The sequence below is a fragment of the Trichomycterus rosablanca genome, chromosome 7, assembly GCF_030014385.1.
Source record: "Trichomycterus rosablanca isolate fTriRos1 chromosome 7, fTriRos1.hap1, whole genome shotgun sequence".
Classification (NCBI taxonomy): Eukaryota; Metazoa; Chordata; class Actinopteri; order Siluriformes; family Trichomycteridae; genus Trichomycterus; species Trichomycterus rosablanca.
In genome coordinates this window covers 23,813,737-23,832,146 of record NC_085994.1, presented here as the reverse complement: position 1 = coordinate 23,832,146, position 18,410 = coordinate 23,813,737, and the positions used below count along the sequence as shown (strand labels likewise).

General features: G+C 42.4%; 2 protein-coding genes across 2 annotated transcripts in view; one reads left to right on the top strand and one right to left on the bottom strand.

The window, feature by feature from the left end:
- Window positions 1-636: 636 nt before the first annotated feature.
- Window positions 637-2,561, top strand: b3galt4 (UDP-Gal:betaGlcNAc beta 1,3-galactosyltransferase, polypeptide 4). The gene has a single exon (XM_062998540.1). It carries the CDS (start codon window positions 765-767, stop codon window positions 1,863-1,865), a length of 1,101 nt encoding a protein of 366 aa, XP_062854610.1. The 5' UTR covers window positions 637-764; the 3' UTR covers window positions 1,866-2,561.
- Window positions 2,562-5,493: 2,932 nt separating this feature from the next.
- wdr46 (WD repeat domain 46) overlaps window positions 5,494-18,410 on the bottom strand; it is a 43,976-nt gene continuing 31,059 nt past the window's right edge. The window contains exons 8-14 of the mRNA XM_062998539.1: window positions 17,804-17,954; window positions 17,478-17,713; window positions 16,724-16,877; window positions 10,486-10,636; window positions 8,407-8,597; window positions 7,135-7,239; window positions 5,494-5,790 (exon numbers count right to left, since the gene is read on the bottom strand). Coding sequence (XP_062854609.1) covers window positions 5,674-5,790; window positions 7,135-7,239; window positions 8,407-8,597; window positions 10,486-10,636; window positions 16,724-16,877; window positions 17,478-17,713; window positions 17,804-17,954 — 1,105 coding nt within the window. The 3' untranslated portion in view covers window positions 5,494-5,673. The remainder of the gene's footprint in view (window positions 5,791-7,134; window positions 7,240-8,406; window positions 8,598-10,485; window positions 10,637-16,723; window positions 16,878-17,477; window positions 17,714-17,803; window positions 17,955-18,410) is intronic.

Below are 18,410 nucleotides of genomic sequence, written 5' to 3'. Positions count from 1 at the left end.
GAGAATTTTGAAACCAAAAATGTACTGTTGCACATCTTAAGACGTGTTTGCAGGAAGAATGACACAAAATAAAAGCTGAAACCCTAAATCACTTGGTCTCCTCGGTGGCAAAAGGTCTTTTAAGTGTGGTGAAAAGGAATGGCAGCATTACAAAGTGGTAAATGCTTTACTGTCCCAACTTTTTTTGGAATGTGTTGCAGGTCTGGATGTTTATTAATAAATAAAATGAAGGTGAGCAGATAAAACATGAAATATCTCAGGTTCATCTTGTATGCAATCAAATAGAAGTCAAAGTAAATGTAAGAAATGTGACATATTAAGGATGTATTAAAGATTGGCTGTTTTATCACCCATTATGTTGTGATAAGCCTTTATACAAAACCACCATGAACAATCATTCACTGCATCTAACAGACAGTCTCATCCAAAGCGACTTACAATAATGACTGAATAAAGGGCTGTTCTGAGTGTCTTAACAACTGAGCTACCGCAGTCCTAGAAACCAAAAAGTGTCTACGATTTTATGTATGAGGATGCATTTTTATTTACCATGTTTTGTTCTGTTTATGCAGATTGCCAGCAGTGTTAAAGATGTCAGTGCTCTCATCTGCTTATGCTTTTGGATCTAAACCTCGGCCCTAGATGTTTCCTTTCAAGATGATTTGTAAAGCATATGGAACAGTTAATCAAAAGCAAGGTGGTGTGATTGAAAAATAAACTACAAAGAAAACACATCTACCAATGTTAAAGTTCCATCTGCCGAAATGGTGATTCGTGGCATGTGGGTGTGTAAGGTCCGTTTGGTGAAACATTCTGGTCTGACCCCAATACTATGCCTGCTGACCTGCGTCTGCTTCCTTGCTGTTTTCTTCATTGACTATTTAGAAGAATGGGCCACTTGTTTTGGAATGAGTGGGATAAGTGGTTCCCATGTAGGGTTGCCCCCTCAGAGCATGCCCCCTACACGCCCAGAGGAATTTCTCCACATGCCGAGCCGCCTTGTGTGTCAGCGCGCGAAACCCTACATGATCACTTTGGTGACCTCGGCCCCTGGTAACCAGAAGGCTCGGCAGGCCGTTCGTGACACGTGGGGCGGGGAAGTGCAAGTCCGTGGGCATAGGGTGATGACTTTGTTCATGCTGGGGCAGACGTCAGACCCTGTTCTGACTAAAGAACTGGCAGAGGAGGCACAGGAGCATGGGGACTTGGTGCAGGGTCGCTTTTTGGACACTTACGCCAACCTGACCTTGAAGACTTTGTCCATGCTTGCTTGGGCACGCCGCTTTTGCCCTGAAGCTCACTTCGTGGCGAAAGTAGACGACGATGTCATGTTCAATCCTAATGCGCTGCTGCATTATATTGACCTCAAATGGGGGGCACCGGAGAGTGAGCTTGCCGAACTCTACATTGGCCGCGTTCACATGAAGGTGGTCCCGGACCGCGATCCAGTCAGCAAGCACTTCCTTTCTGAGGATGCTTTCGGAGGTACGACCTTCCCCGACTACTGCAGTGGGACCGCTTATGTACTTTCACGACCTGCTCTTCTTAAGCTCTCGCTGGTGGCTTCTGCAGCACCGTTACCTAAGCCCCTACCCCCTGAAGATGTGTTTGTGGGTCTGTGTGCCCACACAGCAGGCATAGTACCCACCCACTGTCCGTACTTCTCCGGAGGACCGTCAGTCCCCTTCGCACCCTGCTGTTACCAGGGTATGGTGTCGGTCCACCATATTAAACCTGAAGAAATGCTGCACTACTGGACAGACATGCAATACGCTGCACCTTGTTCGTGGCTGCGGGTCAGAACCTCGCTTGGTATTTGCAAGCTCAGAGCACTCTTGAGACACTTTTTGTGGTCTGGATTATAATGCAAACTGGGGGAACCAATAAATATGTGCACTTTTTTTATACACATTAAGCAGAAATAGGGCGTACTAGTGGATTATTGTTATGAAGCTTTATTTTTATGTGCTGATTATGATATACTTGATTTTGTGATATTTTTCCACTCCCTGCACTGTCCATTGATGAGAAATTGTGTAATGTGAATATTGTGCTATCTACTGAGCTGTAAATAGTAAAAGTTAATTTATACTATACTGTAAGTAAATATACTGTACAGTAAATGCACTGCATGTAAAATATAGCAGCGAAAATGACTTAATACACTATATGTCCACAAATTATTGAGTTTTTTTGGCACATCCATTGCAAACAATTGTATAACATACTGTATAAGATAAATTATATGCCAACTTTTGGCCAGAGTGCGAATTATACTGTGATTGTTGGGGGAGGGGTCAACTCTGTCCATCCACCCACCCATCCATCCACCCTTCCATTCATCCATCCATCCATCCATCCACCCTTCCACCCACCCATTGTACTGTACACATGTATAAATCACAAATAAAGACATTCTTCTTCTGTTGGGACACTTGAGAATGAGCTTGATGGACAACAACATATAATAGAGCCGTCAACAACAACGTGTCCAGAATTTTAATGATGAAGACATTAGACCGAATGCTGGAAGTTATCGATTTCATACAGTCATGGTCAAATAGAGTCATTGATATCATGATTTGTATCATTATTAAAAGTAAGGAGTATGTGCAACAGCGAGGCGGGTAAGTAGCTTCAATAGCGAGACTGGTCGTAGCCAGAACAATGCTGTGCAGTCATATGTTGTGTCTATATATAGCATAATTTTCATGATTACAGAGGAAGCTACAGCTCAGAGGCATGGCCTTATGCCACAAAAGCTTTGAACAAAGAAGCCATGGGTCTGTTATCATCAGCAGTCCCTCCATGCTCATGTGAAAGAGCAGATTGTAGTTAGAGCAGAGCATAGAGAAAGCTTTACAGAAGACTTGTTCATAACAGTTCATCATTTCCTTCATTCTTTGAGCATGAAGCCCTTGAGATGAAGCCCAAAAGATTCAGCATGACCCATTTGTTGCAGGTGGCTGGTAAGTGACTATGGTGTCAACACAGTTTTAAGAGAACTGTTCAAACCTCAGATCGGTAACTACAGATTTGCATCCTAGGGGAGTCAACATAACCCTGTGGCAAGTTCAAGTGTATTGATTATCCTTACACTGATCAGCCATGACATTAAAACCACCTCCTCATTTCTACACTCACTGTCCATTTTATCAGCTCCATTTACCATATAGAAGCACTTTGTAATTCTACAATTACTGACTGTAGTCCATCTGTTTTTCAACATGCTTTGTAAGCCCCCTTTCATGCTGTTCTTCAATGGACAGGAGCACCACAGAGCAGGTATTATTTGGGTGGTGGATCATTATCAGCACTGCAGTGACACTGACATGGTTGTGGTGTGTTAGTGTGTGTTGTGCTGGTATGAGTGGATCAGACAGCAGCGCTGATGTAGTTTTTAAACACCTCACTGTCACTGCTGGACTGAGAATAGTCCACCAACCAAAAATACCCATCAAACAGCGCCCCAAGGGCAGCATCCTGTGACCACTGATGGTCTAGAAGATGACCAACTCAAACAACAGCAATAGATGAGCGATCGTCTCGGACTAACTAGGTAGGAGTGTCTATTAGCGTGAACAGTGAGTGGACACGGTATGTCTGATCCACTCATACCAGCACAACACACACTAACACACCACCACCATTGTCAGTGTCACTGCAGTGCTGAGAATGATCCACCACCTAAATAATACCTGCTCTGTGGTAGTCCTGACCATTAAAGAACAGGGTGAAAGCAGGCTAAAAAAGTATATAGAGAAACAGATGGACTACAGTCAGTAATTGTAGAGCTACAAAGTGCTTCTATATGGTAAGTGGAGCTGATAAAATGGACAGTGAGTGTAGAAACAAGCAGGTGGTTTTAATGTTATGGCTGATTGAGTTGGACAGTGGTGACAATACAGGAACGGAAGTTCTTGTTTCAGGAATCAAGACAAGAACAATGTGTGGTTTGCTAGCATCAAAGAGGCATGACCAACAAGAACATGTTACTGTGGAAGTCAAATGTGTTAGTTTCACATGCTGCACTGTTGCAGAAGCAAAAAAAGAGGGTCAGCGAATCTACAGCAACTGGTGGGGGAAGTCCCCAGAGCTGGGATCTCAAATACATCGTATCGAGTCTCAGCTCTGCCTGCCGGCTTGGCTGAATGGCCACATGAACAACGATTGGCCTGTTGTTCAGATAGGGGTGGGATATTAAAGCCGGATAGGAAGACTCATAGCTAATGCAATTACGACCTTTGCTGGCTAATTGATGGCGCCTGCACAGAGACGAGAAAAGAGTGCTGTCAGGGTGTGTCTCTCCATACACAGTGCTGATGATCCGCATTGCACTCGTCAAAGTGTAGGTGACAAAATGCATACGGCTGCTGCCCACGTGTTGGAGGGGGCGTGGGTTAGCTTCAATCTCCTCGATCAGAGCGGGGATCGGCGAGGAGTGGAGAGGAAGCATGACGCAATCGGGCAATTGGACGCATTAAAAATATAATTGCTTTTCAGAGTTTCTTACAGTACTGAATGATACAAAACTATTTTAAGGACCTATTTCTAGTTAAAATGTTGATCATTATCGGATGGCTGGGCGGCCCCTAGCAGGCACAACTGGCAGTGCCTGCAGCAGACAAAATTGTCCAACCTAAGTCTGCTGTGTGGAAAAAGACTGGACTAATAAGAGAGTGGGGTTTTGCCGCTCAGGTGGCCCAGCGGTAAAAGACACGCGCTGCAACCAGAGCTGGATCTCGAAGGTGCGTCGTTTCGATTCCAGCTCTGCCTTCACCGGTGGAGGCTGGGCGGCTATATGAACAACGATTGGCATGTTGTTCAGGGTGGGCGGGGCGGGATTTGAGACCGGAGGGGATACTCTCTCAGGACTGGGGCGGTTGCGCCCTCTGCTGGCTGGTCGGTGGCGCCTGCATGGAGACGGGAGGGTGTGCGGTGGAGTGTGTGATCCTCCGCGCACGGTGCTCTGCCGCCCTGCGCTCGTCAAGTGTGGGTGATAAGACGGTCGATTGGCTGTGCACGTGTCGGAGGCGTGGAACGGCCTCGTCAGCCCTGATCAGGAGCAGGGACCGGCATTAGTGAGAGGATGATTGATGGGGTGAAATTGGACACGCTAAATTAAAAAAAAAAAAAATTAAAAAAATAATAATAATAAAAATAAATAAGAGAGTGGGATTTTATGAGGCGCCTGTACAGAGGTGGAGGAATGCGGACATCACTGCATGACTCTCCGTGCATGAGACTGGCCTCACGAACAAATCCACCAAAGTATGGGCAAACACAAGGGGGTCGGTGGACTGTGCACACGTCAGAGGGAGTGTGTGTCAGGGAAATATTCCTTCTCAGATGCGATCGGGGTCCCTAGCAGCGAAAGACTAATTGGTTACACTAAAATTGGGAGAAAAAGGGAGAAAATTCATAAATAATATTGAAAAAAGTGTTGATCATTATGAAGTGTGACAAAAGTAAAGCTTGTACACTCGTGCACAGTTCATTTATGGCACATGTGGGTTATTTATTAAACATTTACTTATACAAACCCAATGTTTTCTAAAAATCGAACACAAAAGAGAAACAGTTCAAGAAAAAAACATTTTTGAAGTGTCCCGAAACTGTATATAAAGTCTGTGGTCATTGTATTCTCTGTTGAAGTCCTTTTCTAAGGTCAGTCTACTTTTTGAATCGATCTAGTGCCATCTTATTCCCCAGCTTGGCTTGCTCCTTGGCACTATTTTTTCTCTCCTTTTCTTTCTCCATTCTCTCTTCCACGGTTTTTCGAATCTCGTCCTACAGAAACAAAAGCGCATACATGATTGTGTTGAGCTGCAACTACAGATTATATTGGTAATTGATTAATGTGTCAATTACTTTTTCCTATTAATCGATTTCTTTATTTATTTAAAAATGTTTACATTAAAACAAAAAACATTCAGGTAATAAAAAATTGTTCCTTTTAATCCAGTTTAATCCAATCCAACGCACAAGGCCCTGTATACACACTAGGAGTAAATCCAGGATTTGTTTTACACTAGTGTGGCCAAGACAGATATATTAACTAATAATCATAAGGATTAATACTCTCTCTACCAACATTCTAATAAAATATTTTTCATTTTTTCCTATTTATTTATGCATTTCCTCTAATTTTCTCCCGATTTAGCGTAGTCAATCTGTTTCCGCTGCTGGGGATCCCCGATTGCATTCAAGGTCTCCTCCAACACATGCGCAGTCATAGCGGACCCCTTCTTTTCACCCATGCATTCTGCACAGGCGCCTCTTTCTGCTAATCAGGGTCCTTGCACAGTGTTTGAAGACCCCACCCACATACACATAGTCCGGTTATCCCGCCCCCTAGCAGTCACAGTAGCCAATTAGTGTCTGCTGCAGGCACTGCCAATTATGCCCGCTGGATGGTGCCCAGCCGACCGGTGGCAACGTCGAGTTTTGACCCGAGAAGTTCAGAATCTTGGCGCTGGTGTGCTAGCGGAATATCCCGCTGCGCCACCTGGGTGCCCCAATAATAATTTTGGCTGTCAGTTGTTGTAGCCCTATTGCTCTGCACACTGTGAATTTACCATATTGAGGATAAATATACATTTCCCTTTTTTGCATTGTCCAAATCTGGATATACCCAGTTTCCCTGTGACCCCCCCAAGCTTGCCGAAAAGGACTACATGCTGGTACACACTTTCTCTGGGTCATGTCAGTACTCTTACAGAGAGCCTCAGCACATATGGAGGACTCTATTCTCTCTGTATTCCTCCACCACTTGGTCCAGTGCCCTGACCAAACAGCAGGATTGACTGTTGCAGCTGCAAGGAGATTCTCCATTCAGCCATCCATCCATCAGACCTAACTCACTCTGTCTGTCAGAGGCACCGCCAAGGCTTCGAACCAAATACTTAAGATGATGTTTAATTTTTATTAAATGCATATCAAAATGTTCAATATCTAAATTAAGTCCATAAGCAGTAATTGTACATTAATATGTGCAGACATTTGTTTGCTTTAGAGCATGTGGTCACTGAACAAAATATAGAACTTAAGCCACACCCATTCAAATAGCACACAAGATTGTATATGCTAAAAGCCCTAAACAAATTAAATGTGTGCATTAAAAAAATAACATACCCTTTGATCCTCGTGAGCCACCTTCTTTTTTCTCTTCTCCACAGTACTGCTTCTGCCTTTCTTATGTCTGGGCTTGAACTTTTCATTTGCTAGTGGATCATAACCCTGAAACACAGTTGAAAACACACATTTAGAATGTAAACATTTTTAAGGGTGTTCGAGAAATTAAATTTTCATAGGATTTTAACCTTGTATGGAAATCCATGACGTTTAAAGTATTAAGCCACCACCAAATTACACAAGGAATTAGTAAAAATAAAAAAGGCAATCGCAGTGGAAGCTCGATTTAACGAACCTCCATTTAACGGATTTCGAATTTAATGGACAAAATCTGGAAAACCAAATGTCTGGTCCGACTGTTTAAAATTCCACTGTATTTGTATAACCACTTACAGTTTCAGCTTGCAACTGTTTATTTTCAAGAGAGGATGTAGTACAGAAACTGAGCATGTTTATATTATCAAGGTTAATTAAGACTGACTATATAGAACAACTAGTGGCTTAAGCAAAAGACAGATCTACTTTATTGCAAGTAACATTTAGATTACAACTTTAACCCTTGCTTCTTTGGGATTTCTAAAGACTCCAATACAGCTGATTTGATCAACATTGGGACGGCATGTGGGCATTTCAGGGTTTGGACAGCCTTCGTATATACACTACATGATAAATGATAAAACCATCACAGCACCTGTTAGTAGGTGGGATATATTAGTTAGCAAGTGAACATTTTACCCTCAAAGTTGATGTGTTAGAAGCAGGACAAATGGGCAAGCGTAAGGATTTGAGCGAGTTTGACAAGGGCCAAATTGTGATGGCTAGACGACTGGGTCAGAGCATCTCCAAAACTGCAGCTCTTGTGGGGTGTTCTCAATCTGCAGTGGTCAATCTCTATCAAAAGTGGTCCAAGAAAGAAACAGTGGTACACCGACGACAGGGTCATGGACGGCATGGTACTCGCCCAACCTCCCTCTCCCCCCGGGGCGGGCGCCCCCCACGGGTTAGTCTAAATATAATCATTACAGTATTGGCTGTATTTGTTTGATTTACTTTGTTTATTTACTGCTAATTTTGCGCAAAAAATTGCATGTTGCACCCCCCCATCGGCCGATTGACCTGAAACGAAATCGGTGCCAAAAACCGCGATCAGTACATCTCTAATTACAATTATTTTATGTTTTTTAAAACAATGTGTATGACTAAACATTACAGTAAAACAAAAGCATGTATGGTAGAGAAAACAACGTTGAGGTAACCGTCAACGATACTCACCAATGCCTCCACCCTCTCCTTATGTTTCTGCTCGAAGGTAGCTTTGTCCACTTTACCCAGAAGCCCTGGATCCAGACCAATCAGTTCAGGCTGCACCTTTTCCAGCAGAGCCTTAACCTCCCATTCCTGCCTCTGCTTTGAGCTGCGGTATGGGTTCACATCCAGAGCATCAAAGTTTGGCTCACCCGCACCTAAAAAATACAGTACCAAAGAAACAACTGTTAGTTACTTTAAGCTTAGCTATAGGTAGGATCTGCTGCAGGCACTACCAGTTATGCCCACTAGATGGTGGCCAGCCGGCCAGTATCGAACCGAGGAGTTCAGAATCTCGGCGCTGGTGTGCTAGCGGAATATCCCGCTGCACCACCTGGGCTAATACAGTGGTGTTAAAAAAAATAGCAGTGATTTAAAAAAAGCAAATAAAGCACAAAATCATTATAATAACTTTTATTTCCATAAATGCAAATGCACTGAAAATACTACACTTTCAATTCTAAATCAAAACATTAACAAAATTTAGTCAGTTTGTGTTAATCCTTTACAGAAAATTAAGAAAAATGAATATTAGGCTGTTCAAAATAATAGCAGTGCCAGCATTTTTCTTTAAAAACTCAAAAAAATTATCTATAACATGAAAAAATGTTTGAGGTTTCACTTTACTTTAAATTACTGAACTAATATTCAGTGGCATAACAATTGTTTCCAAGATCTGTGTTGCATGGAGTCGACCAACTTCTGGCACCTCTGAACAGGTATTCCAGTCCAGGATGATTAGACGACATTCCACAGTTCTTCTGCAATTTTGGGTTTTGCCTCAAAAAAACACGTTTCAGATTTCAGCCCACAAGTTCTCTATGAGATTGAAGTCAGGGGATTGGGCTGGTCACTCTATTACCTCAATCTTGTTTGTCTGTAACCAAAATGTTTTGGGTCATTGTTATGTTAAAACACCCATTTTAAGGACATTTCTTCTTCAACATAGGGCAACATGATCTGCTCAAGTATTCTGATATATTTAAACTGATCCATGATCCCTCGTATGTGATAAATAGGCGTAACACCATGGTATGATAAACATCCCATATCATCATTTTGTACCACCGTGCTTTACTGTCTTCACAGTGAACTTTGGCTTGAATTCAGTGCTTGGGGGTCGTCTGACATACTGTCTACGGCCACTAGACCCAAAAAAAACAATTTTGCTTTCACCAGTCCACAAAATGTTGAGCCATTTCTCTTTGGACCAGTCAATGTGTTCCTTGGCAAATGTTAACCCATTCAGGACACGTCTTTTTCTTAACAACGGGACTTTGCAAAGAGTTCTTGCTGGTAAATTGGCTTCACTTAATCATCTTCTGTACTCACTGGTAAATTTAGATGTTCCTTGATCTTTCTGGAGGTGATCATTGACTGAGTATTTGCTATTTTGGCTATTCTTCGATCCAATTGAACAGTAGTTCCACGCTTCCTTGCGTATCTTTCAGGTTTTAGTTGTCACTTCAAGGCATTTGAGATCATTTTAGCTGAGCAGGCTATAATTTGCTGCACTTCTCTGTATGTTTTTTCTCTCTACAATCAACTTTTTAATCAAAGTACTCTGTTCATCAGAACAATGTCTGGAACAACTCATTTTACCCAGTATTTCAAAAGGAAATGTGCTATGACCAACCTGTGCAACATTTGCCACCCTCCTACCTTAAATAAGGGCCAAAATTGACACCCGTTCTTCTGCAGAATGAATGACTTCACCAATTAAACTCCCCACTGCTATTATTTTGAACAACGCCCTTTCAATCAATGCTTCGATTACTCAGAATGAGTGGGATGCATGTCCTAATTGTTGGGTTTGTTTTGTTTTTATTACTCTACTACACTTTCAAGTCAATTTTTTGCTATGTAGAAATAGCATTTCTACTAAAAACAGTGATTTATCAGGTTAATGGTGTTGGACTGCTATTATTTTGAACACCACTGTAAATAAGGTTTATTAATAATAAAGAAAAGTTCACCTGGGTGTGTGTGTGTGTGTGTGTGTGTGTGTGTGTGTGTGTGTGTGTGTGTGTGTGTGTGTGTACTGACCTGGTACGATCATACTGGTGAACCCTTCTGCATGTCCGATTCCCAGGACGTCCTCGAAGGGGCAGTACCCAACACTCCAGACTGTTCCTCTCACCCGATGGGCCATGTAGGGCTTTGAGATCGGACTGCTTCCCCATACGTCCCGGTACACCTGTGATTGATCGTATAGGTACACACATGGCTCTGTTTAATACATAAGACACAACTTCATACATAGCAATACATTATTTAGGCTTGTATGACACCTTCAGTGTGGAGAACATGAGCAAAATGTAGTAATTAGGGTGTATAAACATTTTTCAAACTCTTTTTATTTATATCTTGCAGGAAATTCAGTCTGGTCAGCAATTTATTAAACACTAGCACATTCATTCACTAGCTGACTAAATCACTTGTATGGTGTCTAATTTTAATAATTAGGAAAAAAATACTGCCCACTGGTTCTACTTCTCTTCACTACAGGTCTGTAACACTGTTTGACACAATAAACAAACCAATTCACCCTCCTGTCTATGTAGCTTTGAGTTCTGATGAGCTCTTTAACAATAAAAATGCCCTCTAGATCACCACCTCTCTACAAGCATTCATTCACCCACTCCATGCCAGGTTAATGTATCAATATATCACCCTTATTCTGTACAAGCTTCACTGGTTACCGATCACAACCCACATTCACTCACCTACAAAATACCTCATTAGTTGACTGAACTACACCATCTGGGATGTACAATTAGGTCTGCAAATCACAGCCTTGTATCTGTACCAATTCTTTAACTCTTATCAGTAGACATTTGGTGTCCTTCTACTAACATCAAAGCACTCAAGAGTCCCAAATTAGAGCTTAATGCCTACCACGGCATGTTCATGTTCTGATGCTCACATGCCCATAGTAGCCACTTTTGGCAGTGGACAGAGGTCAGCATGATTTTTTTAGACTACACTTATACACTGATTAGGCAAAACATTAAAACCACATCCTTGTTTCTACACTTACCATATAGAAGCACTTTGTAGTTCTACAATTACTGACTGTAGTCCATCAGTTCATATTTTTTTTAACCTGTATTCAACATTCTTCAATGGTCAGGACTCTTCAAGGACCACCACAGAGCAGGTATTATTTAGGTGGTGGATGATCTCAGCACAGTCACAATGACATGGTGGTGGTGTGTTAGTGTGTGTTGTGCTGGTATGAGTGGATCAGACACAGCAGCGCTGCTGGAGTTTTTAAATACCGTGTTCACTCACTGTCCACTATATTAGACACTCCTACCTAGTTGGTCCACCTTGTAGAAGTAAAGTCACGATGTAAAGAGACGATCACTCATCTGTTGCTGTTGTTTGAGGTGGTCATCTTCTAGACCTTCATCAGTGGTCACAGTATGCTGCCCACAGGGCTCTGTTGGCTGGATGTTTTTGGTTGGTGGATTATTCTCAGTCCAGCAGTGACAGTGAGGTGTTTAAAAACTCCATCAGCGCTGCTGTGTCTGATCCTTTCATACCAGCACAACACACACTAACACACCACCACCATGTCAGTGTCACTGCAGTGCTGAGAATGACCCACCACCCAAATAATACCTGCTCTGTAGTGGTCCTGGGAGAGTCCTGGTGCATGCAAAGAAACAGATAGACTACATTCTTTGTAGAACTACAAAGTGCTTCTATGTGGTAACTGGCGCTGATAAAATGGACAACAAGGAGGTGTTATGGCTGATCGGTATATACACTACCGCTCAAAAGTTTGGGATCACTTGCAAATTTCCCTCTTTTACAAAGAAAAACACATTTTCATGCAATTCACAAACAATTTTGTCCATTACACAATTCATTTAAATGTATCAGGGCCAGTGATAGCTCAGTGGTTAAGGTACTGGACTAGTAAACAGAAGGTTGCCGGTTCAAGTCCCCCCACCACCAAGTTGCCACTGTTGGGTCCCTGAGCAAGGCCCTTAACCCTCAATTGCTCATTGTGTTTCGCTCATTGTGTAAGTCGCTTTGGATAAAAGCGTCTGCTAAATGCTGAAAATGTAAATGTATCAGATGATTTTTAAAGAATGAAAATGTTTGCATTAAAGCCTGTTTTTGTATAGAGGCCTATTTTGCGTATAGTCCTATTATCAGCAATTCTCAGTCCTCTGCCTCAATCTCCTGGTATGGCTGCCAATCCAAGTTAAGAATGTTATTAGGCTAATTGACTGTTAGGAAACCCTTTTTTAATTTTGTTGCACAGCTGAAAAACGTTATACTAATAAGGGAGCATAAAAGGGAGGACGACATTCTAGGTTAGTTTAGTATCTGAAGCATCAGCAGTTGTTGGCTTGCTTACAGGCTCAAAATGGCCAGAAAGAAACAACTTTTGTGAGGCGCAGAAACAATGAAAAGATGCAAGACCAATGCTTAATGCCATCTGTCAAGCATGGTGGAGGCAGCGTGATGGTCTGGGGATGCTTTGGAGGTCATAAAATAGGAGATTTATATAGAGTGGAAGGGATTTTGAAGAAGGAAGGCTACCACAAGATTTTGCAACGCCATGCCATACCCTGTGGACAGCACTTGATTGGGGAGGAGTCAGCCAGAATTCTGACTGTAATGGAGTGGCCAGCACAGTCTCCGGATCTGAACCCTATTGAGCTGTTGTGGGAGCAGCTGGACCGTATGGTACGGAGGAAGACTGCATCAAGCCAATCCATGTTATGGGAGATGCTTCAGGAAGCATGGGGTGAAATCACATCAGATTACCTCGAAAAATTGACAGCTAGAATGCCTAGGGTCTGCCAGGCTGTAATTGCTGCAAAAGGTGGCTTTTTTGATGAAGGCAAAATTTGAAGAAAAAAAAACATTTCTTACTCTTACAATGTCTGCATGTCCTGTTTATTTGCTATATTTCCTCATCTCATGTGTGTTTCCACTGAAAACAAGAAAATTTCACAGTGATCCCAAACTTTTGAGCAGTAGTGTATATATATACAGTGGTTGGACAAAATAACTGAAACACCTGGTTTTAGACCACAATAATTTATTAGTATGGTGTAGGGCCTCCTTTTGCGGCCAATACAGCATCAATTCGTCTTGGAAATGACATATACAAGTCCTGCACAGTGGTCAGAGGGATTTTAAGCCATTCTTCTTGCAGGATAGTGGCCAGGTCACTACGTGATGCTGGTGGAGGAAAACGTTTCCTGACTCGCTTCTCCAAAACACCCCAAAGTGGCTCAATAATATTTAGATCTGGTGACTGTGCAGGCCATGGGAGATGTTCAACTTCACTTTCATGTTCATCAAACCAATCTTTCACCAGTCTTGCTGTGTGTATTGGTGCATTGTCATCCTGATACACGGCACCGCCATTGGATGCACATGGTCCTCCAGAATGGTTCGGTAGTCCTTGGCAGTGACGCGCCCATCTAGCACAAGTATTGGGCCAAGGGAATGCCATGATATGGCAGCCCAAACCATCACTGATCCACCCCCATGCTTCACTCTGGGCATGCAACAGTCTGGGTGGTACGCTTCTTTGGGGCTTCTCCACACCGTAACTCTCCCGGATGTGGGGAAAACAGTAAAGGTGGACTCATCAGAGAACAATACATGTTTCACATTGTCCACAGCCCAAGATTTGCGCTCCTTGCACCATTGAAACCGACGTTTGGCATTGGCACGAGTGACCAAAGGTTTGGCTATAGCAGCCCGGCCGTGTATATTGACCCTGTGGAGCTCCCGACGGACAGTTCTGGTGGAAACAGGAGAGTTGAGGTGCACATTTAATTCTGCCGTGATTTGGGCAGCCGTGGTTTTATGTTTTTTGGATACAATCCGGGTTAGCACCCGAACATCCCTTTCAGACAGCTTCCTCTTGCGTCCACAGTTAATCCTGTTGGATGTGGTTTGTCCTTCTTGGTGGTATGCTGACATTACCCTGGATACTGTGGCTCTTGATACATCACAAATACTTGCTGTCTTGGTCACAGATGCACCAGCAAGACGTGCACCAACAATTTGTCCTCTTTTGAACTCTGGTATGTCACCCATAATGTTGTGTGCATTGCAATATTTTGAGCAAAACTGTGCTCTTACCCTGCTAATTGAACCTTCGCACTCTGTTCTTACTGGTGCAATGTGCAATTAATGAAGATTGGCCACCAGACTGGTCCAATTTAGCCATGAAACCTCCCACACTAAAATGACAGGTGTTTCAGTTATTTTGTCCAACCCCTGTATATATATATATATATATATATATATATATATATATACACACACTCACACTTGGTGCTGGTCATAAAATTAGAACATCATGAAAAAGTTGATTTATTTCAGTAATTCCATTCAAAAAGTGAAACTTGTATATTATATTCATTCATTACACACAGACTGATATATTTCAAATGTTTATTTCTTTTAATGTTGATGATTATAACTGACAACTAATGAAAAAGCCAAATTCAGTATCTCAGAAAATTAGAATATTACTTAAGACCAATACAAAAAAAGGATTTTTAGAAATGTTGGCCAACTGAAAAGTATGAAGATGAGAAGTATGAGCATGTACAGCACTCAATACTTAGTTGGGGCTCCTTTTGCCTGGATTACTGCAGCAATGCGGCGTGGCATGGAGTCCATCAGTCTGTGGCACTGCTCAGGTGTTATGAGAGCCCAGGTTGCTCTGATAGTGGCCTTCAGCTCTTCTGAATTGTTGGGTCGGGCGTATCGCATCTTCCTCTTCACAATTAAGGTCAGGTGAGTTAGCTGGCCAATTAAGAACAGGGATACCATGGTCCTTAAACCAGGTACAGGTAGCTTTGGCACTGTGTGCAGGTGCCAAGTCCTGTTGGAAAATGAAATCTGCATCTCCATAAAGTTGGTCAGCAGTAGGAAGCATGAAGTGCTCTTAAACTTCCTGGTAGACGGCTGCGTTGACCTTGGACCTCAGAAAACACAGTGGACCAACACCAGCAGATGACATGGCACTCCAAACCATCACTGACTGTGGAAACTTTACACTGGACCTCAAGCAACATGGATTCTGTGCCTCTTCTCTCTTCCTCCAGACTCTGGGACCTTGATTTCCAAAGGTAATGCAAAATGTACTTTCATCAGAGAACATAACTTTGGACCACTCAGCAGTCCTTTTTGTCTTTAGCCCAGGCGAGACGCTTCTGACGCTGTCTCTTGTTCAAGAGTGGCTTGACACAAAGAATGCGACAGCTGAAACCCATGTCTTGCATACGTCTGTGCGCGGTGGTTCTTGAAGCACTGACTCCAGCTGCAGTCCACTCTTTGTGAATCTCCCCCACATTTTTGAATGGGTTTTGTTTCACAATCCTCTACAGGGTGCGGTTATCCCTATTGCTTGTACACTTTTTTCTACCACATCTTTTCCTTCCCTTCGCCTCTCTATTAATGTGCTTGGACACAGAGCTCTGTGAACAGCCAGCCTCTTTAGCAATGACCTTTTGTGTCTTGCCCTCCTTGTGCAAGGTGTCAATGGTCGTCTTTTGGACAACTGTCAAGTCAGCAGTCTTCCCCATGATTGTGTAGCCTACAGAACTAGACTGAGAGACCATTTAAAGGCCTTTGCAGGTGTTTTGAGTTAATTAGCTGATTAGAGTGTGGCACCAGGTGTCTTCAGTATTGTACCTTGTCACAATATTCTAATTTTCTGAGATACTGATTTTGGGGTTTTCATTAGATGTCAGTTATAATCATCAACATTAAAAGAAATAAACATTTGAAATCTATCAGTCTGTGTGTATTAAACAAATATAATATACAAGTTTCACTTTTTGAATGGAATTACTGAAATAAATCAAATAAATCAACTTTTTCATGATATTCTAATTTTATGACCAGCACCAGTATATATATACATATTCAACTCATATTATTTTCTGTGTAATTTAAAAGCCTAAAGATTCATTAGTGGTAATATGTTGACATTTTCTCAAATTAATTGTGCAAATTAAAATGATGTATTTTTCCCATAATGCACAGCTAATCAAGATCTGTTTATTATAAGCTTCATAGTTCATTTGTGGTTTACTGGCTGAGCGGCTGCACACAATCCTAAGATTACCATGCGGTGCGCAATACTAAGTGACTGAAGTGATGTGAAGCCACCATTCAGCTACTAGTCAATAGCAATAGCTTTCCCAGATTTCCAGATGTGTACAAGCAGTTACAGCAGAATACTCTGATGTATGTGTCTAAACATTTTAATGATTGAAGACTGTATTACCTGTACTACATCTCCAGTAGAAGCACTGAGCAGTCCTTTTTGACTGAGCGAGAGGCAGGAGGCTCCAGCAGGCAAGAGGGAGCTGTGAAGAGGTTTAAAAGCTCGAATGTCATAGACTTTCAGTCTCCGGTCCAAACCTGATGTCACCATGTACCTGTAACACAAACACACACGGTAAGGGCTGTTATATTGTGCTATGTTTTAATGTTTATTCTTTTTGAAGAGACAACTTTGGAATTTAGTCCAGAACTAGAACAGAGCAACATATTTCAGCCTTATCAAGGGTCAATGGTAGCTCTGTGGTTAAGGTAATGGACTGTTAATGGGAAGGTAACTAAGGCCTTACTAAGACATACCAGAGGCTAAGCTAAGCTAACTAGCTTGCTCCTTCTTCGCAGATTTCAGACAGTAACCTTGTGTACATTTTGCGTATTTGCTTTCCAAAAGCAAAACTGTGGAATTCTATTTGTTCTGACTAATGAATAGGGATGTAACAATGCACAACAAGACAGTTAAAAATCGATTCACATGTGTAACGATTCAAATCGGTTTACAAGTATAGTGAATTGATATTCACTTTAAACAGCAGAGGGCACTGGCACTATTCACCTCGCCTGGTTGACGTCAATACACGGGTTTCCAGTATCATGAATCGCATTGCATCATGGGTAAACTGTATCATTACATCCCTACTAATGAATCATGATCAAGCAAGCATTTCATAATAATCAAAAGCCACATTAGCAGTACTTACGTGCCGGTTTTATCTAAGGTAATTGACCGGACTGCGCCTTGGTGGCACAGCATTTTAACAAGCGCCTCCTTCTGATTGGGTGACCACAGGCTGACGGTGCCGTTGGAATGGCCGAGGTGGATGATGGCATTGTGGGGATTCTGCGCCATCACGTCAAGACGGCCTGATTTTGTGAAGATGGTTGCCACCTCCTTCCCTACGGACACGTCCAGGTACTGCAGGTAACTTGCGGCGCTCTGAAAGAATACGGCATGGCATATTAAAGACTTTCATACCCTCATGCTAACGTGTGTTCTGAGAGAGTGGAAAAATATTCAATGACATACCGCAGTAGCGAGCAAAAAGTGGTATGGCAGGAACTGCATACGTAGAACGTTGTTAAATTTTTTGATGCAGTGCAGCTCTATGCCGTCTGAGTCGTAGATATAAAGCCATTTCTTCTGAGCAACAGCAAACATGGCCTCTGTATGCAGCCACCTAGCAGAAAAAAGCACATCCATTTATTTATTAGGATTTTTGCTTACATTCATGACCGAACAGGTAGTTACTGGTTAAACAAGATTCATCAGTTCACAAGTTCAATATCAAACACAGTCATGGACAACTTTGTATCTCCAATTCACCTCACTTGTATGTCTTTGGACTGTGGGAGGAAACCAGAGCTCCCGGAAGATAACCCATGCAGACACAGGGAGCAAGGTCCTGGGATTCAAACCCAGGACCTTCTTGCTGTGGGGTGACAACCGTGCTGCCCAAAAAGCACATCAATACAGGTAGCAAAAGACTTTGGAAAACTGACTATAACCTTGTTACACCCAATTCCAAAACCATGGGAAATACTATGCAGTTTCCCAGACAGCCTACTCTCTTGTTTTCACAAGATTTTGGAGTGTCTCTGGGGCTTTGTGCCCGCTTGGTCGAAAGAGCATTTAT

Excerpts from the sequence above, each read along its gene's own strand:
- b3galt4 (XM_062998540.1), top strand. The coding sequence starts at position 765 with ATGGTGATTCGTGGCATGTGGGTGTGTAAGGTCCGTTTGGTGAAACAT.